The following is a 27,606-nucleotide window of genomic DNA, read 5'->3' on the forward strand; positions in this document are numbered from 1 at the left end:
AGGATTAGGCAAAATGGGAGGATATTTAATTGGGGAAGAGGAAACTGTGATGCGATTAGACATGAGTTAGGAAGCATGGACTGGGAGCAATTGTTCCATGGTAAAGGCACTATAGACATGTGGAGACTGTTTAAGGAACAGTCGTTGCGAGTGATGATAAATATATCCCTCCGAGGCAGGCAAGAAGGGGTAAGATAAAGGAACCTTGGATGACGAGAGCGGTGGAGCTTCTCGTCAAAAGGAAGAAGGTAGTTTACATAAGGTGGAGGAAGCTAGGGTCAAGCTCAGCTCTAGAGGATTACAGGCAGGCGAGGAAAGAGCTCAAAAATGGTCCGAGGAGGCCAGGACGGGGCACGAGAGAGGCTTGGCAGAACGGATTAGGGAGAACACAAAGGCATTTTACACTTATGTGAGGAATAAGAGAATGGTCAAAGAAAGAGTAGGGCCGATCAGGGATAGTATAGGGAACTTTTGTGTGGAGTCTGAGGAGGGAGGGAAAGCCCTAAATGAGTTTTTTGCTTCTGTCTTTACGAAAGAAACAAACTTTGTAGTGAATGAAACCTTAGAAGAGCAGGTGTGCATGCTAGAATGGATAGAGATAGAGGAAGCTGATGTGCTGAAAATTTTGTCAAACATTAAGATTGACAAGTTGCCAGGCCCAGACCAGATTTGTCCTCGGCTGCTTTGGGAAACGAGAAATGCAATTGCTTCGCCACTTGCGAAGATCTTTGCATCCTCGCTCTCCACTGGAGTCGTACCTGAGGACTGGAGAGAGGCAAATATAATTCCTCTCTTCAAGAAAGGAAATAGGGAAATCCCCAGCAATTACAGACCAGTAAGTCTTACGTCTGTTGTCTGCAAGGTGTTAGAAAGGATTCTGAGGGATAGGATTTATGACCATCTGAAAGAGCATGACTTGATTAACTGCAGTCAACACGGCTTTGTGAGGGGCAGGTCATGCCTCACAAACCTTATCGAGTTCTTTGAGGATGTGACTAGAAAAGTAGATGAGAGTCAAGCTGTGGATGTGGTGTATATGGACTTCAGCAAGGCATTTGACAAGGTTCCCCATGGTAGGCTCATTCAGAAGGTCAGGAGGAATGGGATACAGGGGAACTTAGCTGTTTGGATACAGAATTGGCTGGCCAACAGAAGACAGCGAGTGGTAGTAGAAGGAAAATATTCTGCCTGGAAGTCAGTGGTGAGTGGTGTTCCACAGGGCCCTGTCCTTGGGCCTCTACTGTTTGTAATTTTTATTAATGACTTGGATGAGGGGATTGAAGGATGGTTCAGCAAGTTTGCAGACATCACAAAGGTTGGAGGTGTCGTTGACAGTATAGAGGGCTGTTGTAGGCTGCAGCGGGACATTGACAGGATGCAGAGATGGGCTGAGAGGTGGCAGACGGAGTTCAACCTGGATAAATGCGAGGTGATGCATTTTAGAAGGTCGAATTTGAAAGCTGAGTACAGGATTAAGGATAGGATTCTTGGCAGTGTGGAGGAACAGAGGGATCTTGGTGTGCAGATACATAGATCCCTTAAAATGGCCACCCAAGTGGACAGGGTTGTTAAGAAAGCATATGGTGTTTTGGCTTTCATTAACAGGGGGATTGAGTTTAAGAGTCGTGAGAGCTTGTTGCAGCTCTATAAAACTTTGGTTAGACCACACTTGGAATACTGCGTCCAGTTCTGGTCGCCCTATTATAGGAAAGATGTGGATACTTTGGAGAGGGTTCAGAGGAGATTTACCAGGATGCTGCCTGGACTGGAGGGCTTATCTTATGAAGAGAGGTTGACTGAGCTCGGACTTTTTTCATTGGAGAAAAGGTGGAGGAGAGGGGACCTAATTGAGGTATACAAGATAATGAGAGGCATAGATAGAGTTGATAGCCGGAGACTATTTCCCAGGGCAGAAAAGGCTAACATGAGGAGTCATAGTTTTAAGCTGGTTGGAGGAAAGTATAGAGGGGATGTCAGAGGCGGGTTCTTTACACAGAGAGTTGTGAGAGCATGGAATGCGTTGCCAGCAGCAGTTGTGGAAGCCAGGCCATTGGGGACATTTAAGAGACTGCTGGACATGCATATGGTCACAGAAATTTGAGGGTGCATACATGAGGATCAATGGTCGGCACAACATTGTGGGCTGAAGGGCCTGTTCTGTGCTGTACTGTTCTATGTTCTATGTTCATGAGCTTTGGCTTTAGCGCTGTGCTCATCTGATGACTTTCTAAAGCTCTGCTACAGCCCTACTTATGTGATTCATCAGGATTCTGGCCCCAGTATGATCCAGCATGGAAGCTGTTCCATTGGAACAGCTCCCTCCTTCCCCAGTACTGGTGCCAAGGTCTGTGGGTTCGAACCTATTTCTCCCACACCAATCTTTCTTTTACAGGAAAGAGTAAAGGCAGAGGCCATCAATCTAAGAGAAATGAAATAGGAAATTCAGAATAAACTTTGTTACCCGTAGAATTCAAAACTCATTCTCACAGTCAGTAGCTAAAGCAAAAAGTACCAACGTGTTTAAAAGGTAGCTGGTAAAGCATACAAGATAAAATGGGGATAGATACTGTTGGACTGAGTCATCTATTTCTGTGTCATTACAACGACATAGTTTGGTTAATGTTAAATCCTGTTTAAAAGGAAGAAATGGATGGTGGGACTTTAAGACAGAAAGGAGAAGAAAAATTCATTTTTTCACTTTGGAAATCTCCCAAAAAGAAATGGCATCTGAAGAACTAAGACTCTACATTTGTAATGAATCATGTTTTATGCTAGCAAGATTGATTTACACCATTAACACGTATCACAAGATTATAAAGGGTGCTGAGGCTCCTAATGACATGCCTTAACTTTCCATTTTGCATTTAATGTGAAAATGCATCAAGTTCCTTTAAAAACAGAGTAGCTAAGAAATAGATATGGAACAAGGCAACTCAACTAGTAATTTATAGACATTCACACATGACAGCACATTATCGTTTGCCTGAAGTTGTACGATTTACACAGAAAAAACAGTAAGTGCTTTGCCATTTTTTTCAAAAGTCAAGTGAAAAATGCAGAAAATGTACTGCAACAAAAGGCCTACAATTTCTGCATTGCAACTTTCAGCAATTTCTATGAATTGCCCCTTATAACACAGTTACTGAAGTATGTTCACAAGGTGTTCTGTTACAATATGTGTGATGGTAGGAGCCAAGGCTGAATGGATTCCACCGCACATGTCAGAAATATACAGGAGAGTAAGCTGCTTGTGACCTGACCTTTTGAGGCTCCACAGGAAACTGTTACTTTGTGCTTGAAATCTGTAGATTTATTATGTTATTATGGAATATGAGGTCAAGCAATAATAAGGGGATTTGTCAAAAAATGCTGTTCTGTAGAATTTATGAGGAGCTCCATCATGAATGAGGCCTTGGATATTACTCCAGTAAGCTTCAAAGAATATCAGCACATATCAGTAAGCAAAGTTAAGTTGCTGATCACACGAACTTTGGTTTGCTGGATGGAAGTGTGCTCTCTAACTTCATAGTTTCTTTCTGCAGTTGTATTTTAAGCTCCATTCTTGAACATGTCAGTTGTTTCATTTTCTCTTGTTCAGATCTGCACATGCTGGAAGCTGGAACGGATTCGATAGGGCATCACCTTAGCACTAGCAGCAGCTCAGTAGCTGTTGCCATCCTCGTGCCTTTCTTTGCCCTGATAACAGCAGGATTTATATTGTATCTCTACAAACACAGGTGAGTGCTGGACTGGCAGGGGCAGGCCAGCCAAGTGCTGCAGTTTGACGAAGTTTGTCCTGATTTTCATTCTAACCACATAAGCATTCAAACTCGTGAATTCAGGGTAGCTGTCATGTTGATACACGTTTGTATTTCTCGTAGCATCATAATTGACTACATAGCTTTAATGGAGTTGTTCCTTCAGTGCTGAGTCCCTGAGGCAGTCTTGAAGAACTGCTGATCTCTGCTGTATTCCTTAAAGTGTTTTCAGCCCACTAATTCTACATTATATTCTCCAGAATGGTAATTTATATCACTTTGTTCAGTCTTTGATCTTGCTAATGTCATTTAAATGTATTTTTGCCCTTTTTCAGATCTCCTTATACATGTTTCTGGGAGGTATAAATAGATGATGTCCTGAGTCTGTCCCAATACTATTGTTATGATAAGTGCTGAGTGAGTTGTAAAGTCAATTAACAAATTCTTTCCACATCAGATTTTTCTCTCATGGGCAAATACATTCAGACTTGGTAATGCCCATCACTATTGTGTACAACTGAGGAGAAATTGCGATTATTTTTTCTTTTCAAATCAGGACCAACAGCTTATGCATCATGGTGACTCAGTTGTTAGCACAGCTGCCTCATAGCGCCATGGACATGGGTTCGATTCCAGCCTCAGGCAACTGTCTGTGTGAAGTTTGCACATTCTCCCCGTGTCTGCATGGGTTTTCTCCAGCTGCTGTGGTTTCTTCCCACAGTCTAAGGATGTGTGGATTGGCCATGCTAAATTGCCCATAGTGTCCAGGGATGTTCAGGCTAGGTGGATTAGCCATGGCAAATGCAGGGTTACAGAGATAGGGAAGGGTGGTTGGCCTGAGTGGAATGCTGTTTGGAGGAGTTGTGTGGACTCAGAGGGCTGAATGGCCTGCTCCCACACTGTAGGGATCGTCTGATTTTCCAGCACCTGTTCAAGTGCCTGGAGTTCCAAGGTCTCAGGAAAAGCATTGCAAGGTGTCAGTGTTTCTACTGAATATGTTATCCTATTTGGGGAATTGAGTGTGACAGATGTGGGAATGAAAATGCCACACTGTTGCAATGATTGATGGGCAACATCTTGCCAGCAATGCGCATGGCCCCCTGAAAGAATTTTCGTAAAATAATCCTGAGGTTGAGGGGAACAAGGTGCTAGACAATGGTTGTGAACATGCTGTATTTGACCTGAGCTAGCTTATGAAAAAGATGTTGACAGATGTTTATTCCAGCACCAGTTTTCATCAGCAAAAGCATTTGAACTGTCAGGTCATCTGTTTTGTTTAAAGATTTGCGTAACAGGGGTGACATTTCGTAGCATTCTCTGCTCCCCGCAAGAAGCAAGCGAGGTTGCGGGGAGGTCACAGTGCTGGCTCGCGCATGCATTTTATTCCCAACATGCACAACACATCAAATTCCTTCTGCTTGCCACTTAGTATGCTGACTGCATTATCGAGTGGCTACAATCTCAAAGCAACGTCAAAATCAATGAAGACTTGCTGCAGTGATAGCCATCCTCCACTCCTTGAAACCATTAGGTACCACCTAAAAGGAAAATGCTTTGGGGCTGGAACAGATGCTGGAAGTCAATCTGCCATTGATTCTGACTGGTCTGGATTTTCCAAGTCGCTGGATAATCATTTCTGCAGCAATGATGGGAGCTGTGCCTAGGGGCTCTGTGTAAATTCCAAAGTGGCAGCTCTGAGGGATTTGCCTGGGAAATTGAAGATTGAGAGTTATCTCCCTACACATGGAACCCTCTGAAAATAACTATTCATTTCAGAGAATTCAGAAGGCTTTGCTCCAGTTAAGAATTACTGAGGAAAAGTCAGAATGTTAAGTAGCTAGTTTGTTTAACTCCTGAGTAACTATTGAACTGACATCCCAAGTTACTAAGCACACACATAACACAGCACAAAACCACACAACTCACACGCACACACATACGCACCAACCCTGGGTCCTGAAAACCACGCCCTTCCCCTCTCCTGCCGAGACCTGATCTGCCATCCCCTTGTGCGAAACTCAAACCTCCCTCACCTCCAACCTTGCAGCCCCTGACTTGCCCTTGCCCCACAACTCAACAATAACCCCCACCCACCTGAACCTACACTAAATACTCCATTGCCAATTTGTGGCCTGGCACTTCACATCCCAGCACCCAAACTTAAGTGCTTACCATTTCACAGAATCAGTCAAAGTGGCTGTCTGTAACACTGGGCCTTAGGTGAAGGAGTTGTCACAATAAGAGTGTGCCACATATTTCTGAATTGAAATCTCCTGTCTGAAATGCAGAGTTTCTATCATTACATTCAAGAAGTGAAATGGCATGTGACTACCACTTCTCAGAACATCCAGCCCAACAGTGGAGAGCTGACTCCAAAATTTTCTGAAACTGGAGAGCTGTGAATAAGAGGTGACATGTTCCATCTACGGGGAGACAATTCCACACCTCCCCTATCCCTTAACCCAGACAAGGAATCAGAAGGAACTGGAACCAGTGCTTTGTGACACTCAATGTCTGTAGCCATGCTCTGAAGCCCTGATTTCACTGAATACAATAATGCGGCAAGTTCAGCAATCTCCCACAAATGATCAAGATCAGCGAACACAACATATATTCCACCAGCTGGAGCAACAGTTGCACATGATTCCCAACACACCATATCCATATCACTCACTCACCGACAGTCTCTGTGTGTCAGGACTTGTACGAAAGAATCATATGTTTTCCTTAACCACACATGCTGAGTTCTGCTGCAAATGTCACACTTTACAGCTGACAATTCATGTTAATAACTGTTCAATCATGACAGCCCCATCACCAAAAATGATTGCACCTCGAGTATCTAAAATTGTGAAAGACATGGATAGTCAAGTGGGTTCGTGACAAACGACAACACCTCCCAGTCACGAGCCACCTCACCTCCTCCTCCAACTCCTTGGACGACGTGTCCATCCTGGGCCTCCTGCAGTGATACTATGATGCCACCCGAAGGCTGGAGGAACAGCACCTCGTATTCTGCTTGGGAACCCTGCAACCCAATGGCCTCAATGTGAACTTCACCAGCTTCAAAATCTCCCCACCCCCGACCTTATCCCAAGACCTGGCCATCTCATCCCTGCCTCCTTGACCTTATCCATCTTCTCTCCACCTATCTGCTCCTCTATCTACCTTCTATCATCACCTTCACTTCTCTCTATTTATTTCAGAGCCCCGTTCCCCTCTCCAGACCCAAAAGGACAGCTTTCCTGCTCCTCTGGTGCTGCTTGGCCTGCTGTGTCCATCCAGCTCCACACCTTGTTATCTCAGACAGGAGCACTATCACATGCTGTTTGTACATTGAAATGAGTTAATGCTGTTCACTTCTGGTCGAAATTATAATAGCGTGCACAAAATTTAACTTGAGCTATCCTGCACAAAATGGCTACAGTTCAGAGCACAATCATTTGATCTGCCAGCTTTGTCCCACAGAACAATTTAACCTTAGGACTGATTTTCTTATTCAAAGTAACTTTAGATGTGAGCAGACCTGACAGCCAAATTTACCTCTGGTGGATGTTTTGTAGTAAACATAACACATTTTCAAATAATGTTTTTCTATTCAAACATCCTGACAGATCTGGTAATTTCTGAAATGTGTTTATTTATCTTTGTGAACAGAGAATAGTACAGGCCCTTCTACCCACCATATCTGTGCTGATACATGATGCCTATTCATAATCTGTCAAGATACCCGCTTAAATGTTCCTATTGTATCCACTTCCACTACCTTCTGTTTCTGTTACCACCATTTGTATAAAAATGTGTCTCTCCATCTCCTTTCAACTTACCCCCTTCTGCCTTAAATGTTTGTACCCAAGAAATTAACATTTATATCCAAGGATAAAGACTCTGATTATCGATTCTATCCATGACTCTCATAATTTTGTTAACTTCTACAGGTCAGCCCTCATCCTTTTATGTTCAAGTGAAAACAAACCAAGTTTGTCTCATCATTAATACCCTCCAAACCAGACAATCTTCTGGTAAACCATTTCTGTACTCTCTCCAAAACCTCCACATCATTCTGATAATGTGGCGACCAGAACCGTACATAATATTCCAATGGTGGCCTGACTGAAGTTCTCTTCGGCTGCAATATGACTTGCCAATTTTTATACACTTTGCCCCGTCTGATGAAGGCAAGCACCATGTGCCATCTTGACCACTTTATCCACTTCTGTTTTCATATTTTTATGTGAGAAATAGCAGGACTTTAGCACTCCCTTCAGGAGCAGACAGGTAGATTTCGGGGAGGTGATGGTGTAATGGTAATGTAAATAGACCAGTAAACCAATAAGGCCCAGACAAATGCACTGGGGATACAGGTTCAAATCCCATCACAGTGGCCCTGCTAGAATTTAAATTTAATTAACATTAAACTTAATATAAATTTATTAATAAAGCTGGAATGAAAAGCTCATCAAAGCCATTGTCGCTTGTTAGAAAACCACATCTGATTCACAAAAGTTGTTTCCAGAAGGGAACCTATTATCCTTACCTGGTCTGATGCATTTGCTAATAGATGGCCATATTAGCCACATCTACACATGTTTGAGTATCTGGATGATGTGAATGATATACAGTGGAAATTGTTTTGAGTAATAGTCAATGAGAATCAAGAGAACAAAGTGTGAAGCTGGATGAACACAGCAGGCCAAGCAGCATCTGAGGAGCACAAAAGCTGACGTTTTGGGCCAAGACCCTTCATCAGAGAGGTCCAAGCCCGAAAAGTCAGCTTTTGTGCTCCTGAAATGCTGCTTGACCTGCTGTGTTCATCCAGCTTCACACTTTGTTAACTTGGATTCTCCAGCATCTGCAGTTCCCATTATCTCTGAGAATCAAGAGAAGATGGTTTGATTCATTTTAAGACGTATATAACCATTCCTCCTGAGTTTCAAGCACAGTCGCAGAAATTTCACAGAAATGTTGTAAAATCCTGATCAGTTCTGCATCTGTTGGAGTTCTGTTTAGCAGGAGTTGAGTGGGAAGTGCTTGTAGCAATAATTTGTGATATGAATCTAAGGATTTGGCCTCAATTCTGTAAAAGGATTGGAATTGACAGTATTCTGTGTTTCTTTCAGGAAAAGGCCAAAAGTACCATTCAATGGTTTTGCAGGCCACGAAAGTACAAATGGTCGAGCAACTTTCGAAAATCCCATGTACGATCGAAATGTCCAATCCTCTGATATTGTTGCCAATGAGATTGAAGTGACAGTGAGCACTGTATGCACAGCAGTATAGCACTTAATCTTGACAACACATTGGTAAGTATATGAATGTGAAACTCTGTTAAATTGTTTTGAAATAATGAAGTCCCTGTCCTTTGTAACTCGACTGATTTCTGATAGGTGTTCTCCATTATCTTTATCGACCTCCACCCATCAAGAACTATGTGACATTGTGAGCTAAAGGATTTTCCATTTGCAAGTTATTCAGTTATGCAAATCTCACTGTTCCAACTGATTGGGTTTCAGGTGACCAGAATGTGAGAAATTTGTGACAACAAAGTGTAGAGTTGGATGAACACAGCAGGCCAAGCAGCATTTTAGGAGATTTGTGTCAGCAATTACTCGAATTTAGGTTTGCAAGTGAAACAATTTGCTAGTGGATCCCAGCTATAACTTAAAGTTAATGAAATGAAAAATAGGCTTGGGAACAGATGTCAGGTCTGACCAATGTGGAGGGAAAGAAATGTAGAAGTTTTGTTTTGAACTGTACTTACTGAAAACAAAATGACACCTTTGAAACCAGTATTTGGATCCAGGCAAGTTGAAAGTCTCACCTCTGTTTGTTTTTGGGTATAAACAAGGCAAGCTTGCAATATTCTAACCTAATTTCACAAATAATTTTCATCATAATGGCCACTACACAGCATGCAGAGTTCATTATAATACATTGGAAAAATGATCACCTGAGACTTTAGTTTCGGTAAATGATTTACTTGGATGAAGTGCCTGAGTCCAGGGTAACAAGGGCAGGTCGTTGTTCTGAATGACTGTTTTGCTCATTATCCACGTGTATTCATACGTTCCATGTTCTGAGATTGCGTTTCACATGGGCTTTCAGATGCGAGTAGTTTAGTCCATTGGATATGGTTTTCCAGGCAGGGTGCTGATGGAACAGACCTTTTTTTAGGGTGCCTTTTCTAGCCCCTTTCTTGTGCAGGGTGAGCAGAGTGGATCCCAAAGAGAGCTGTTCAGTCATGTAGAGGGCTGTAAAAATGCTCTGCTACTCCAATTCCAAGAGTGAAATGACTGAGTCAAACTCTACCCACCTATATGCCAGTCTGAAGCCAGGGATTTCCAAAGTGTACAACCCTGGCCCGATCCTCACTCATCAACCATCGTGGGCTTGTGTTGTGTACAGCAGGGTTGAATTAATTGAAGTTGATGCCATGTGCAGGATATGTTATAGCATGGGAATATTGTTGCGCATCAACAGACACATGACCTTTGACAGAAAGTAGATCCAATTTCAGTTGCAAGGAACCTTGAACACTGAATATTTTGATTTGATTTGATTTATTATTGTCACATTACTTAGGTGAAAAGTGAAATGTTTTGTTATGCATGCTGTACACTCATCATACAGAGTGCAACAGGGTAATAGATCAAAGCGAAGAACACAACGTTACAGCTGCAGAAAAGGTATACAAACAGCAAGGTTGCAGCATTGATTCACAAAAATATCTCCCACCTCAATTGCTGCTGAGATGTGTTTTAGATGGTGCTTTGTCTGGTTCTTCCCCTCTGATCTGACCATCAGGATGGCATTGCCAGGTGTGGAGAACTCCTTCCGGCATCACTCTCGTGAGTAATGGAGCATCTCCACCACCGCAATCCACGGAAACAGCTGGCAAAGGACAATTGAGGGAAAAAGGGGTGTTTACACTTCTGTCTGGGGATGAAAACCGGAAAACCAACCCAGCATATGTAGAATTGGATTCGCTCAGAAGAATGAACTCGTCATCTGACTTTCAGAGCTCCCTGCTGGCATCAGTGATCACCTCATGATTGTCGATCTACAACACGTCACAAACCAGCAGACAATGATCGTGAATGCCTATGCCCCAACTCTTGATGCCACAGATGAGTCCAAAAAAGCCTTCTATTCAACCCTGAATGGTAACCATACTCACCAACGTCTCTAAGAAAGATAAAGTTATCCTCCTTGGGGACTTCAACACCAGGATTTGAAAGGATGCTCAACTCTGGAAAAGAACCAAAGGAAAGGAAGGAGTCAGAAATAGCATTTCCGATGGGATTCCTCTGCTCACCAAATGATCCTAAAACTTAAAGAATGCCCTTATTATCAAAGCAATGACCAGTGCAAGCAACTGCTAGACACAGCATCCTTGACCAGAATAATCGTGTGCACTATCAAGGGATTGACGATGTCAAATTGTTGAACGCAAGATTATTTTCTACATTTAAATGTGCTGTATCTGGCCTTTGCATTATTGATACTGTCCCTCAATTAACAAAAAAACGTATTCTATTGTACCCTCCAGCATTAACAAGCTTTACCTCAAATTGCACAAATTGCACCTTTCTTTAGAGAAAAGAATGTGACAAATTGATATAGTTCTGTGTGAAATCCAACAATCTATCAAAATTTAGTATACTTCATACTAAATTATCCAGTGGCTTGGTATCCCAGTCAAATGCTAGATTTTAATGAATAATCAGTGCTTTCAGAATTATATAACTGTTTTCTACATAAAGTTAATTTCTATTGTTGCTTTTTGCATTTCTTTTTTGTTGTGAATCACTCGTCAAGTAAATTGGGTTTCATGTCTTATCACTGACTTATTCAAATTCAACACAAATCCCCTCCATGGGACTAAAATATTGGGGCATATTAGATCATAATGCTATGATGTGCACACCAAAAAAGTTTATGAAAACCAGGTTATCTTAAAATCAGGCATTAAAATTTGATCAAATGTAATTCATGATTTGAAGATAATCTGTAAGTTTAAGTAAGACAAATGTGAATTCCAGATGATTGGGAGTTGGAAATAAGCATTTATTAAGGGCGCCGTATCTACCATAACAGCACATATTTTCTGGCTATGTTACAACAGCAATTATCTATTGGTAGTTAAAATTGGATCTAACTATGGTCAAACTAAAGATTTGTATTGAGAAAAAAGTCTCCGACGAAAAGATGTTTGACGATTGTACTTTCGTTTACTTCACTTGACCAGACTCTGAATTAAACTCTTTCCATTTGATCCGAATGTGATTGTTTTGATTGGCAGGAGGCATAATTGCTTGTGCTTCAACAAGGGAAACCTTGCACTTGACAATCTAAGGAAGTCAGTCCTTAGTAAGGGGCTCACCTTTGTCCCCCTACAACCACACATCAACAAATACCAGACACGATTGGACATAGAACAGTTTTTCCGCCGCCTTCGCCTCCCCGCCTACTTCTTGAACCAGGAACCTAACCCTCCCTCCACTGACCCCTTCACCCACTTCCGACACAAGTCCTCCTCCTGGACACCACCCCCAGGCCTCCTATCTTCTCTCGACCTCTTCATCTCTAACTGCCGTCGAGACATTAACCGCCTCAACCTTTCCACCCCTCTCACCCACTCCAACCCCTCCCCTGCAGAACGGGCAGCCCTCCGCTCCCTCTGCTCCAACCCCAACCTCACCATCAAACCCTCAGACAAGGGTGGCGCAGTGGTAGTATGGCGCACTGACCTCTACATCGCCGAGGCCAGACGCCAACTCTCCGACACCACCTCCTACCGCCCCCTCGATCATGACCCCACACCCGAGCACCAAACCATCATCTCCAACACCATTCATGACCTCATCACCTCAGGGGACCTCCCACCCACAGCCTCCAACCTCATTGTTCCCCAACCCCGCACGGCCCGTTTCTATCTCCTTCCCAAAATCCACAAACCTGCCTGCCCTGGTCGACCCATCATCTCAGCCTGCACCTGCCCCACCAAACTCATCTCCACCTATCTGGACTCCATTTTCTCCCCTTTGGTCCAGGAACTCCCTACCTAAGTCCGTGACACCACCCACGCCCTCCACGCCCTCCACCTCCTCCAGGTCTTCCAGTTCCCTCGCCCCCAACACCTCATTTTCACCATGGACGTCCAGTCCCTATACATCTGTATTCCGCATGCAGATGGCCTCAAGGCCCTCCGCTTCTTGCTGACCCGCAGGCCCGACCAGTCCCCCTCCACCAACACCCTCATCCGCCTAGCCAAACTCGTCCTCACCCTCAACAACTTCTCTTTCGATTCCTCCCACTTCCTACAGACTAAGGGGTGGCCATGGGCACCCGCATGGGCCCCAGCTATGCCTGCCTCTTTGTAGGTTACGTGGAACAGTCCCTCTTCCGCACCTACACAGGCCCCAAACCCCACCTCTTCCTCTGTTACATTGATGACTGTATCGGCGCCGCCTCTTGCTCCCCAGAGGAGCTCGAACAGTTCATCCACTTCACCAACACCTTCCACCCCAACCTTCAGTTCACCCTGGGCCATCTCCAGCACATCCCTCACCTTCCTGGATCTCTCAGTCTCCATCTCAGGCAACCAGCTTGTAACTGATGTCCATTTCAAGCCCACCGACTCCCACAGCTACCTAGAATGCACCTCCTCCCACCCACCCTCCTGCAAAAATTCCATCCCCTATTCCCAAATACTCCGCCTCCGCTGCATCTGCTCCCAGGATGAGGCATTCCACTCCCGCACATCCCAGATGTCCAAGTTCTTCAAGGACCGCAACTTTCCCCCCACAGTGGTCGAAAACGCCCTTGACCACGTCTCTCGCATTTCCCGCAACACATCCCTCACACCCCACCCCCGCCACAACCGCCCTAAGAGGATCCCCCTCGTTCTCACACACCACCCCACCAACCTCCGGATACAACGCATCATCCTCCGACACTTCCGCCATCTACAATCCGACCCCACCACCCAAGACATTTTTCCATTCCCACCTCTGTCTGCTTTCCGGAGAGACCATTCTCTCCGTGACTCCCTTGTTCGCTCCACACTGCCCTCCAACCCCACCACACCCGGCACCTTCCCCTGCAACCGCAGGAAATGCTACACTTGCCCCCACACCTCCTCCCTCACCCCTAACCCAGGCCCCAAGATGACTTTCCACATTAAGCAGAGGTTCACCTGCACATCTGCCATTGTGGTATACTGCATCCACTGTACCCTGTGTGGCTTCCTCTACATTGGGGAAACCAAGCGGAGGCTTGGGGACCGCTTTGCAGAACACCTCCGCTCGGTTCGCAATAAACAACTGCACCTCCCAGTCGCCAAACATTTCCACTCCCCCTCCCATTCTTTAGATGACATATCCATCATGGGCCTCCTCCAGTGCCACAATGATGCCACCCGAAGGTTGCAGAAACAGCAACTCATATTCCGCTTGGGAACCCTGCAGCCCAATGGTATCAATGTGGTCTTCATCAGCTTCAAAATCTCCCCTTCCCCCACCGCATCCCAAAACCAGCCCAGTTCGTCCCTCCCCCCACTGCACCACACAACCAGCCCAGCTCTTCCCCTCCACCCACTGCATCCCAAAACCAGTCCAACCTGTCTCTGCCTCCCTAACCTGTTCTTTCTGTCACCCATCCCTTCCTCCCACCCCAAGCCGCACCTCCATCTCCTACCTACTAACCTCATCCCACTCCTCGACCTGTCCGTCTTCCCTGGACTGACCTATCCCCTCCCAACCTCCCCACCTATACTCTTCTCTCCACCTATCTTATTTACTCTCCATCTTCAGTCCGCCTCCCCCCTCTCCCTATTTAATCCAGAACCCTCACCCCATCCCCCTCTCTGACGAAGGGTCTAGGCCCGAAACGTCAGCTTTTGTGCTCCTGAGATGCTGCTGGGCCTGCTGTGTTCATCCAGCCTCACATTTCATTAACTTGACAATCTAAGTCAGTTTCTCCTGCAAATCCCCTCCGTGTAAATTAAGCCTGAATAGGCTAGAACATTCAAACGAACAGTTTTTGTTATTCTTTCTCTCAATATCATTTCCAGAAATGATGTAATTTGGTTCTGCTCCATTACTTTTTAATTCCTCTGCATACAGGGAAATCTGTGAAATTTTGGTTTTGAATAACACTAACTGATAAAATCACTGAGTTATGCTGCTGAAGAAATTGGGAAGTCTGATCATGATGTAGAAAAGACTAAGATGTTAGGGCATATTAGATCATCATGTTGTGATGTGCACGTGAAAAACGTTTATGGAAACCATTTTACAGTGTCTCGGTCTTTGGCTGATGTAAACACTTTCATGATTGCCTTCCAGAAGATTATAGAAGATATTGATTAATCTGACTACAAGGAGTTACCTGACTTCTATAAAATAAAGAAAAAATACCCGAAAGGAAAAGCAAAATACTGTTGCTGTTGAAAATCTGACACAAACAAAGAAAACACAGAAGAAACTCAGCAGGTCTAGCCAGCAGCAGTGGAGAGAAATGCAGTTAATATTTTGAGCCTGGTATGACTTCTTCTGAAGAGCCTGCTGACTTTCTTCTGCAATCTCTGTGTTTGTTCCATAAAATCACATGACTTTACATTGCTGTAATGGCAGATCTGACAGCATTCATAAATGTGAGCCAAATTTCCAACTTTCAATCATCCAGAACTGAGTGACATCTTTTAAACAGTTTCTTGATCTGTTACATTTGTTTAAATATCTGTGTTTTCTCACTTCGCAGAATGCTGAAGTCCAGAATCACCTCATCAGATTCTACTTGACTGCTTTTCTTCAAAGACGTAGTGACTGTGGAGAAGCTACTAAGGATGCTGCCCTTTACATTACTTCGATTCTGAAGAGCCAGCTAGTTGGGAATGGCGAGAAACTTTGCCAGAATTCACCACCATTTTCTTACTGTCATAACCAACAGAGTACATTGATGTTGATGAACTAAATACATCATTGAGTTCTTGCCCTCAAAATCCAATGACCTTAAGTAAATATCTCCATTCTAGATGACATTTTGGCAAAGGACAAGCCAAACAAGAAAGCCCACCCTCTAGCAAGGACCTAACGAGGATCTATTTAAATAGCAAGGCGTAATCATACACATTAACCAACAAGAAACAAACATTTGTTGTAAGCTTTTAAGTAAATTGTTGGTTCTGAAACGGGGAAATGTACCTTAGGTCCTTCCTTGTTGGTATTTCTAGTCTTTACCAGGACATGAGCTAATTCCGTTTGTATTCAGTAACTTCACATTGTTGAGCGTTCCTTTCCTTTGCAGTCACACATACATTAATCCAGGAAGTGAATAGAAACATCAGTACCTAAATTTAGCTATCCTTTGAACCTTCAGTTGTAATATTTTAAACTCTACAGGAATCATTACAATCTCCTGAAAATTGTACTAAAGGTGTGCATGATTTTGAAGTTTCAAGGCACGTTCATTACAGCCTTAATTCTGTGTTTTTGCACATTTAACATAACTTTATTACCGTTATGATTCATATATTATTACACTTTATCACTTATTTACTCATGTTTGGAGCTCTAATGACAACATAACGATAGTCGTAGGTGGCTTAAATTTGTACCCAGTTCTACTGGCTTTCTCCGTGCCCTTGGTTATAAGCTCAATTCTTCTTCTGAAATCATTGACATTCCTCTGTACAAGAAGCAGCTTAATTTTTCTGCAGTAGCCAGCATTACAAAACAGTAGCCTTATTACTGTCATGACTGTCCACAACTGACTGGCAGTAGGTACCCCAAGAGCGATGGTGTTAAATTGTCAAAGCAGAATGCAATAGGCTCTGTAAGATAAATCTACCATGGAAGATATGAGGAACCCCATTACAATGGGAATGAAGAACATTGAGGCTCCATCCAGGTGAGAAGGTATTGCAGTTCATGTTACTGTGAGAAGACATAAACTTCACAGCTCAAAAGTGCCAGGGATCATGTTGGAGCAGATAGATACAGCAGATATGTGCATCTATCTAGCACTTTTAACACAGTTAACATTTATGAAAAGTTGTCATTTTTAAAGTACGCCAAGGCACTCCAAAGGGGCATTACCAAGCAACAATTGACCTTGAGCCACAAAAGGGGAAATTAGCCTAGTGATCAAAAGGTTGGTCAGCAATGTAGGTTTCATGGGTAATCTTGCAAGAAGGTGACGGAGGGGCAGAGAAGCTTCAAGAGGGAAGTTCAGGCCCTAGTCAGCTGTCAACCTAATGACCAAAGGTGCAGCAATTAAACCTGGAAAGGTGCTAGACACCAGAATTGAGAGGTATTAAGATCTCAAGGCGTTTTAGGCTGCATGAAGCTTTAGAGAGGGTTCATTTTAAAGTTAATAGATATCTTAAGATCCTGTTACCTTGGTACAATATTGGTGTACTTTAGTGGAGACAACAGGCTGTCACTCACTGACTGGAGAACATACTAAAGCCACAGTCTTATTGAGAGAAATCCACTGACTGAAGTGGTATTCAGACAATAAACTGAACAATGGTTGGCCTTCCCTGGGATGGACAACCCTGGGACAAAAGTGCTGCCTGCTAAGAATTGCCAACCAATCAGAGATGGTGGCTCCTGCCCATATGACCTACACCTGAGGCTGATGATCATCTCTAGATTCCAGGTCATAGAGGAATGCTAGCGAGTAGAGGTTCATGGAGGAATCAGTGGGGTGAGAAAACTTGGCAGCAAGACCAGAGGGGTAGCTCTCAACAGGTCCCCTCATTCCTGATGCCAGATCTCTTGATCAGGCCCTGAGTGCCTTTAAACAACGGACCAAGCCGAAAGAGCCTATAAGCAATCTTCCACCAATTTGCTTGTCAAGCTCCCCAAGTGGTGCTAAGTTAATAGCAAAAGGAAAGGTCCTTAATTGTCCACTGAAGGGCTTCAACTGGCCATTGAGGAGAAAGGCTATCCATAGGCCTTCCCACCATGAACTTGATCAGCATTGGAGATATGAAGGCAAAAGGGTGGTCACTTTCCACCCTCCTGCACAATCAAATCCCTCCCAACACCTAACCCACCACAGGGTAGGGTCTTAACTTTGTGCCCCTGGTGCCAGGTGAGAACATGTAATTTATGTCATACTTCGGAAGAAATGTAACTTATTGCAGAAAAATAATAGATATCACAGAAACTACTGAACTAAAAATGCAAGGTGCTCATGCGAGATGTAGCAGGAACTCCGTCTGAAGCAGATTCATATCAGACTTGAAACATTAATTTCTTTTCTGTCTTCACAGATGCTGCCTGACTTGCTGAGTTTCTTCAGCACTCTCTTATTTTTCCATTTACATTGACTGAGTCTATGTTTAAGACACAGAGTTACTCTGCAGGTAACCATGGTGCACTCATAGCTGCAGGATATAAAGAAGGTGGGATGTATAATTTAATATTATCTTTTATGAGTTTTCTTAAATTATTCAGTTTTGTTTTATAGCAAAGGTCAGTTTGTAATTGTGCGGTCATCCTGCCAATATTGCCTTCTGATATTTCAGTGTTCCTGTCATTGTGGGAGCTCCCTTCATTACTCAGATGTCTGGTCCATCTAGAGATGTGAGTTGAGTGGTGCAGCCACACCACATGGTATCAAGCTAATCTGTACTTGGATAAAGCAAGGCTATAAATGCATAATAAAAGAAAAATCAAACTACTTAGGAGGAAGCAAACCAAGAGGCTGAAAATAAAACTGACAGAAGAGAATATGGTTGAGTCTGCTTAGGGAGCTATTGACAATTTGGCCTCAATATGCAGTGAAAGTTGTGCTAGTTTTCTGAAGTAAAATTATGGTTTGAGTTTACATTGAAATTTATTTGCATAATACAGAAGTGTCTTTGTGAACAACTGCAATCAGATTGTGTTTTAAATTTAAAATGTGTTTCTTTTTCCACCCTTGCATTAAAAGTATACTATGGTAAGTAGAAGTTGTAACCAGAGAGGTGCAATTTTATTATTACATTTGAAAAAGGGGTTGATCACAAAAGTCAGCATTTTTAAGCAATGTCCAGTGTATCTCCTGTCAATTACCCAATTTGAAATAGGTAGGAACCACTGTAAAAAAAAAGGTGCAGAAGCTTCTGCCAGTTTCCTTGGAGTACACAAATCAGGTTTTAGCAAATTCAATATTTTGAATATTTGGAAACTTCAGTAAGGTGTCAGCAAGTGTCCTTGCATCTTAAAAAAAAAAGTGCATTTTTGAAAGAGTCTCTCTTTCAACTAGCAGAAATGTGCATGATAATTAATATGGTTAGACCTAGATTACTGTGTGATTTTTTTTAATCAAACCGGTGCCCAACTTGATTGGTACCTGACATGATTTCCTTGTGAAATTTTATGATCCATTGCACTTGTTTGCTGATTTTTTCAGTGCAGTGCTTACCTAGCCAGGTCGCTACCCCTGCAACAACAGTAAGAAGGGATAATAAGATGTATTTTTGTTCCCTACGTACCTTCATCAGTATGCAACAATATACAGAACAAAATGCAGACATGAAATTTAAGTGAGAACTTCCATTTATGTGGCAGAATTCATAACATCCCAGTTATAGAAGATAATGACTGCCGACACCTTCAAAATGCTCTTGTAGGCGTGTTTAAGAAGTATTTTTCAATTTATTCATTTGAGGGATGCGGGCGTCTCAGTCTGGGCCAACATTTATTGCTGTCCCTAATTGCATAGAGGGTAGTCAAGAGTCAACCACATTGCTGTGGATCTGGAGTCACATGTAGTCCAGACCAGCAAAGGGCATTAGTGAACCAGATGGGTTTTTCCAGGAATGGTTTCATAGTCATCATCAGACTGTGTTTTCTTTAATTAAATTCAAATTCTACCATCTGCCAGGATTTGAACCCAGGCCCCAAGAACATTACAGGGGTCTCTGGATTAACAGTCTAGCTATAATATCACTAGACCATTGCCTCCCCAACTGTATGTGCACTGCCCCTGACAATATTGCCAGTGATGTCATTCCATCCCATTTTCTCATACTGACTGTGCTTATGCAGGCACCATCAATGTGTTTAACTGGCAAAGCCTTTTAAAAGTACAGATATGCAGAACTTTCAACCTGTATAATATGAACCTTACAGGAATGTCAGGAAACACAATCTTGATGGAATTATAGCACCTTTTGAAGTATAGTCACTGTTGTATTTATTTAAAAAAACTGTAATCAAACTGTATACATAAAAGCAATGACCAGACGATCTGCTTCTGGGGTACCTAAGAAATGAACATTGTCCAGGGGAATGCGTTAACCTTTCTTCAAAATAATGTAATAGGATATTTCACCTCCACCTGAGCAATCAGTTTGGAGCCTGGGCATAGATCTAATCTAAAAAACATCACATTTGACAGCCTGTCAAAATTAAATGCTCAAATCAATGAATTGGAGCTTGAACCTACAACTTTCTGAGTCAGAGACAAAATGGATACCACTGAACCAAAATTGAGATCTCAAGTCAGTGATATATAGGAAGGTTTGCCTTTGGCACAGGAGGACTTACTTCATAATGTATGTTTGTCTCTACCCTGTGAGTAAAGGATGTCATTATTTTACAATACCTATAAATATTGCAAAATTGAGGTCCTATTTTTAATGGATGTGTTGGAGAAACTAAGAGAAAGCATCCGTTGCAGTTTTAAAATATTTGAAATGGTTATTGAACTTAAATATAGCTCCCCTTGCAAAACATGTTATTGATTGTAAATCTTAGTGTGCCATCAAAGATGTTTTTATGTTACAAATCTACCACGTTGTTGAGGCAGTTAAAACAACATGATTTCATTCAAAAGCTTTGTGTCTGTTAGTGTCATCCCCCATAACAATTCTGATATGAGAGATTCCAGATGCAGTCTTTCAAAAGTAGGTAATTTTCTTCCTCATACTGTCTGGTTCAGCTCATACACATTGAACTGCCTTGATGGCATCATGTTTGCACCATTATAGAATCATGTCACAGTTAACTATCTAAAAGCTTTCCTATTGAATAAAAGCAAGTGAGAAACAAGGAAACACAAGCAAGACAGGAACCAGAGATGAAAAATTTAGCAATCCCAAAAATGCGTAATCTGTATACAGATGGATAAATATGTTGCCAGTTGTTGTTTAGGCGATTGGAAGGAGGAGTTAGTTTTTGAGACATTCAGTGTTTTTTTATTATCTTTCTGCATTTTTCATTAATAACACAAAGTGGAAATATTTTACCTCAATTATTTTAAAAAATTGTTTAGCTTTTATATAAAAAAATGGTGATATGAACCTTGCTACTCAGTAGAATGCGCCATCATGGAAGGGTATGATATGCAATTTGTATGCCGAAATTGGCTGACCCTTACATGTTGTGGCATGACTATAGGGAAAGATTTTATTTGCCTGATCAATTCATTTTGGGTAAAAACAGATTTCACTGTCGGAAAAGTCAGATTGGATTGTGCCACTAAGGAAAGAGTCCGACTAATTTCTTGTACTTTTGTGCACTTGAAATGATCTACTCTCATTTCCTTTAATTAGCATATACTTGTAGTATAGAAGAGGATACATGAAGATGACGTGCAAATAATCTTTTAAAAATGATGTAAAGCTGACACTTCTCAAAAGAAAGTCTTACTATTTTTTCCTACTATAAAATTGCTAGTCTGTGGACAAAACCTGAGGAGCTGTGGTATTGGAGACTTTCTAGCATGAAGAGAAAATGAAAATAAGAACAAGGTCAGCAAAGAATGATTTCACAAAACACTTTCAACAATGGGATCATGAGTTGTAAGAAACAAAATTTACGTCAATGCCTTCATTGATAGAAAAAAAAATTGACTCAACCATAGTAGCTTGGAAACTGAAATTCAATATATCATTTTATGAGGGTAAAACACGCAAATTGGAGTCGGTTTGTGGACCAGGCTTCTGTGCTTCAGATATATAAGCCCTGATATTTGGCCAGGCTGTTTTTCAGACCAACTATGTGAAACAGGTCCTTTGCGTGCAACTGAGAGTCCTAATACACACAATAGGATGTCTTTTGGAAGTTATCCTGAATAGAACAGGCACCAAACCCATACTTCACGGCCAAATTAGCAGCAGTATTGCCCCTATAGAACTACTGTGCCTACGACTGCATCTCAATCTATTAGCACTTACCTGAGGCAGCTGCCATGCTCAGCTCCTGCTGTAGGTGTATGAGGTGCTTTTGAAGCTGTTGGCAGGTTGCCCAGATGAAGTAGGTAAATCCTAAAGTTTTAGATCAATATAAAGCTTCTCAGTTTGGATGAGTGTTAGAAATTGATCACTGTCTTAGCACTCAAAACCAGCACAACCAGTTTCCATTTCCTCCAGTCTATCAAAACTTAAAATCTACACTTAACGAGGCAAATGCAACTCTTTGTTGGCTTGGTTCATGATAGCAGTGTTCATTCTGGTAATGTTCTCTTATTTTGAAATATTCCATCCTTTATTGTCATACAGCAAGGGTCATTGATTTGCTCTTTGACCCATTGAACATAATATAAATCACCTCCATTTCAATTTGTATTGGCCACACATCACTGGAAGACCCTAATCATTTACTTGACTCCACTTCTTAGGAAAAATCTTCACATTCAAAAACCTGCTTATTTTCCATTCAGCAAAAAAGGTTAATTTCAAGCATTAAACACAGCAGCATTGATCCTGAAAGATTTTGTATTAATAACATGACAGTTATCAACGTTTATTTCTTATAGTCTTTTTTGAATTTTTAGTTCACTTACAGAGCTGTGTAAGAATCTGTGATAATGGGAACTGCAGATGCTGGAGAATCCAAGATAACAAAGTGTGGAGCTGGATGAACACAGCAGGCCAAGCAGCATCTCAGGAGCACAAACGCTGACGTTTTGGGCCTAGACCCTGCTGTGTTCATCCAGCTCCACACTTTGTTATCTGTGTAAGAATCTTTCAGGTTCTTAATTTCATCAGAAGCATAATTCTTTGAAGTTTGCATCACAGGTAGACATAATGGTTAAGAAGGCCTTTAGCACACTTGCCTTTATTGCTCAGTCCTGATATAAGAGTTGGGAAGTCATTTTGTGTATGTACAGGACATTGATGAGGCCTCCTCTGAAGATCTGTGTCCAGCTCTGGTTGCCCAGTTATAGGAAGGATGTTATTAAGCTAGAGAGGGTTCAGAAGAGAGTTATCAGGATGTTGCTGAGTATGAGTCATAAAGAAATGTTGAATAGACTAGCACTTCTGTCCATGGAACCTAGGAAGTTGAGAGGTGACCTTATAGAGGTTTATAAAATCATTAGAGGTATAGATAGGGTTAATGGTAGGTGTCTTTTCCCTCGAATGGGGGATTTCAAGATCAGGGGGAATTTTTTAAGGTAAGAGGAGAGAGATTTAAAAAGGATATGAAGGGCAAATATTTTATACAGAGTTGGTTCGCATTGGAATGAACCTCCTGTGGATGTGGCACAGTTATACTGTTCAAACGACACTGAGATAAGTAAGTGAATAGGAAGGATTTGGAGGGATTTGGGCCAGGAGCAGACAGGTGGGATTAGTTTAGTTTGGGATTATGTTCGATGTGGACTGTTTGGATGGAAGGATCTGCTTCCTTGCTGTATGCTTCTGTGACTCTGTAGAATAAGATCTAATTAATGTATGATTGGTTCAATGGAGAGTTGTGAATACAGACAAAGTGCAAAGAATTTTTCTTTTAATTCATTTATAGAAAGTGGATGTGGCTGGCTTGACCAGCATTTATTGCTCGTCCACAATAGCCCAGAGGATAATTAGGAATGGCCACCTTGCCGTGGGCCTGCAGTCGCATGTAGGCTAGATCAAGGAAAGACAACTGATTGCCTTCCCTAATGGTAGTAGTGAAACATTGGCCTTAGAACAATATACTTCTGTTCTTCCAACATTCTCCATATGTTTAATACAGTACAGATCTTAGACTGCTGGGCTTGTTAGCCACCATTTCTGCACCATTTCCTTCACTGAGAAGGATCTGAGAACCAGCAAGAATAGATGCCAGAAGCTAGAGTCAACAAATCTGAGGCAGGAAAAGCACAACATGTAAGACAACATCTGAGGAGCAGGGAAGTCAATGTTTCGGGCCGAAACCCTTTGTAAGAGTAGATGCAGAAAACCTGAGTCAACATTTCCTGTAAGTGAATTCAGAAATGTTCCTGCATAATTGAACACTTGAGGTCAGTTGTAAAAATATAACTCTAATTTCTGTAATAGTCCTTCATTTTTACTACAGATCTATATTTATGGTTCTAGCAAACATCTATAGCACTTTTCTGCAGTTTTGAAGGTTTGTGCCACATTACACTTGAAATTTTATTTCTAAGACTCTTTCTCTGTTCTCTCTGTTTCTCTCTTTTCCTTTTTCTACTGTGTAGATTGCAGAAGTTGCATTTGTAGATGACACATTAAGGCATGAACGTTGCAGATTTGCGTAATGCTTCCAGGCTAGGGAAAACCTAGGCAGGTGGATAATTTTAGAAAAGAAAACCACTAGCCATCTTCCAAATTTCTGGTAATTTTGGAAAAGGAGAAAGCACAGCTGCAAGATTTTATCTCCCAGTTTGAAAAACATCAAACAATATGCACATAGAGACAAATTATTACAGATGCTGCATATGTGAAACTAACACAGAGAGTGCTAGAGAAACTCAGCAAGTCTGACAGCATCTTTGGAGAAAGAAACAGGGTTAATATTTTGAGTTCAATATGACTGCTTCAGTTCTGAGGAAGAGTCATACATATGAACAGAAGTAGGCCATTTGGCTCCTCAAGTCTGTTCCACCATTGATTGAGATCATGGTTGATCTGTAGCTCACTTCATCCGGTCCATATCCCTTAATACCTTTACTTATCAATAACGTATCTATGTCAGACACAAAATGTCAACTCTGCTTATCTCTACACAGATGTTGCTGGACCTGTTGAGTTGCTCCAGCATTCTCTGTTTGCATCAAATGATATTATTTTTTCTTCAATTACAAACATAGAACAATGAATTTCTCATTTCATGGAGAAAGATCATCCAACATTAAATCAAGATAAGATGCATTGTTTGGGGCAGATACGACATATTTGCGATATGGATTTTGTAAGTCAGTTTTGTCGAGAATGAAATCAGTTTTAGAAAGGAATTCACCTTAAATGTTTGCCTTTATACAAAGAAAGTATCAAAGTTGGCTATTCATTGATTAAGATGCTGAAGTTCAATCACGAGGACCAAATCCTTTTGAGTTTCTAATAACAGGTATAGTGTTGGAAAAGTGTTGACTATGAGAAAGTGTCTTCACACAGAGGATAAGGAAAAGGAAGTGGTAAAGCTGTCTTATAAGCCCCAACAGCGTGTTTAGAGAAGTCATGACAGAATCTCGGGGCCATGCCACCTGACCCCGTCGGCCATGTTTACTTCATCCCACGGGTAAACCCAAGTGAAGACATCAAGGTTGTTTGCCACAGCTGCTTGCACTCACAATTGATCATCTCCCTCAATCATTCTACTAAAATAGATTTGCGCTACTTAACTTTAACAATGTAAGCAAAAAGTAGGGTTATAACAGTTTATTTAACAAAATAACATCCTGTCTCAAAGCAAAACGTTGAAGTCATCAGGGCAAATTACAGGGCAACACTTCTTTTTTCATTTAAGGAGATGAAAGCAAAATTAGTTTCAGAATCTGGAATGCATTATTGTTTTGAATGTCTACAACAATGGTGTGGAATTTGTAAAGAAAAATACGATTTGGAAATGTAGCAGAAGTTTCCAATTGAAGTGGTGATGCAGTTAATTGTGCTTATTTGAATTTTGTCTTAATATTTTCAAGTTAAAATGGAGGTTTTGCAACTGATGAGAGTCAGTGCTAATGGTTGAAATTGTCTCATACTGTTTTCTCTCAAGATACTAGGTGTCCCAGAGACTGTATTGTATTGCGTAGAGTGATGTTAGAATTGACTCCTTGGTAGTTCAACACCTGAGAAAGTAATCCAGCCAACAGACATTAGAATCATCACAGTTTGCCACACCACAGTTCTGTAGGTAACGTTTTCAATGTGGAGGCGATAAAGGACTGGGAACTAATTAAAAGGACTCCATAATGTTATACATTCTAGTAAACTTTGTAGTTTTAAAGCGCTAATATTTCCCTGTGTTGTGAAATAAAAAGCTTTCTTTCTCTCTCTGAAAGGGAGTTTAGAGCAAACATGGTAGAAGGTTAGCTTAAATTGTCACAGAGCAAGTTGAACACTGAGCATAAAACATGAATGTTTCTAGCCACTCTTCACATTAAATCTTAAAGTCTTGAACATTCCTCAGTTCTAGACTGAGCTATTGTAGTTAATTCTGACCAGGTAGACTACCAGATCTGTGCTATCAAGATATTGTTAGAAATATTTAACAATGGGCACAAGTAACAGATCAAACATATATCATTAAGTGTAGGTTCGGCAAAATCTTTGATTTTTAAATCATCTGTCCGTCTTTTTGGTGTGTTGTCAAATGGAATGGTGTGACCATTTTCATTGTGAGACATTGTGTTTGTGCAATGCAGTGTGAAACGCGATCTAATGATTTGGGGCACTATGAATTTTTATAATCTCTTACATTTGGTTGGTTGAAGGAATTTCAGCTTTGTATGGGGTGTGTTAACGGAGTGAATCAGCCTCTGAGTCAAAACAGTCTTCAGTGAGCTCAACATCTTCACCTTACTCAGTTTAACAGTTGACCACAATAAGGGGAAAAATTACAGGTAACTTCAGAGAACCTAGAACTGTGGCTACAATGTGAGTCTATCACCATTTTCCGTTCAAAGTGAAATGAAGCAGCTTTTTCACAATGAGTATAGCTTTCATAGAGACAACTTGAAACCACTCAAAAATTACTTTCTTGTAAAAATAGCATCATCATATAAAATGGCACCAGATCTCAGACAGTCTAGATATGCTGCTAACCAGACTTATGACTGATGATGACTTTCATTTATTGAGCAGCTACAGTAGCTTCTCCTCAAAAATATACATAGGTACACTTTCACATGCTTCAACACAGGATATTTATTTATATCAGATTTCTTCTGCAAGAAACCCTTTCTTCCACTGAATCACATGCATCAAGTTTGCATTGCGTGGAACGAACCTTTTTTTTTGTACAGAGATATATTTTTATGCAAGAAAAAAATTTGTACAGCAAAGTCAAGGACAAGATCTAAATGTTTTTCATTATTGTAGTGAATGAGTGTTGAAATTGGCTTTTATAATAAAAAGTAGTATAAAAATTGTAAAATATACTGTTTCTGTAGAGATGTGTAAATATGTATTATACCACTGTGTCAACTTGTCTTTATGACCACTCTGCTGTATAAATATTATATATATGTACTTTATCTGTCTGTATATGATGCTTTGCATTGTGTTTCATCTTAGTATACTTTCCTGAATTTGAAAACTATTTTAACTTTTTGAATAAAAGTTTTGACAATGAACTTTTGTGCCTGCTCATGTGTATCTTTATTGAACAGAAGACTTCATCAATACCAGTTCTTAGTCAGTTACAAATGACATCGTAATGTTTGTTTTATGCTTAATAATGATTAAACTTTGGCCAGTCTCTTGTCACCCATCAAAAAGAAAAAGTAAATACTTAGATATTTTTAATGTCCTTCATAACCACAACATTTGTAATGTAGGAAATACTTTTTTGAAATATGCTCACTGTTTCAGGAAACATGACAGAGAATTTGAATACAGGAAGCTCCCACAACGAGCATTGTGTTAATGACAAGATAAACAGTTTCTGTAATGTTAATT

General features: G+C 41.4%; 1 protein-coding gene across 1 annotated transcript in view; it reads left to right on the top strand.

Annotated features, from left to right (window-relative positions):
• csmd2 (CUB and Sushi multiple domains 2) overlaps positions 1–27,190 on the top strand; it is a 1,700,996-nt gene extending 1,673,806 nt beyond the window's left edge. The window contains exons 69-71 of the mRNA XM_048558072.2: positions 3,599–3,737; positions 8,879–9,061; positions 15,522–27,190. Coding sequence (XP_048414029.2) covers positions 3,599–3,737; positions 8,879–9,038 — 299 coding nt within the window. The 3' untranslated portion in view covers positions 9,039–9,061; positions 15,522–27,190. The remainder of the gene's footprint in view (positions 1–3,598; positions 3,738–8,878; positions 9,062–15,521) is intronic.
• Positions 27,191–27,606: the final 416 nt, after the last annotated feature.

The sequence above is a fragment of the Stegostoma tigrinum genome, chromosome 24, assembly GCF_030684315.1.
Source record: "Stegostoma tigrinum isolate sSteTig4 chromosome 24, sSteTig4.hap1, whole genome shotgun sequence".
Lineage (NCBI taxonomy): Eukaryota > Metazoa > Chordata > Chondrichthyes > Orectolobiformes > Stegostomatidae > Stegostoma > Stegostoma tigrinum.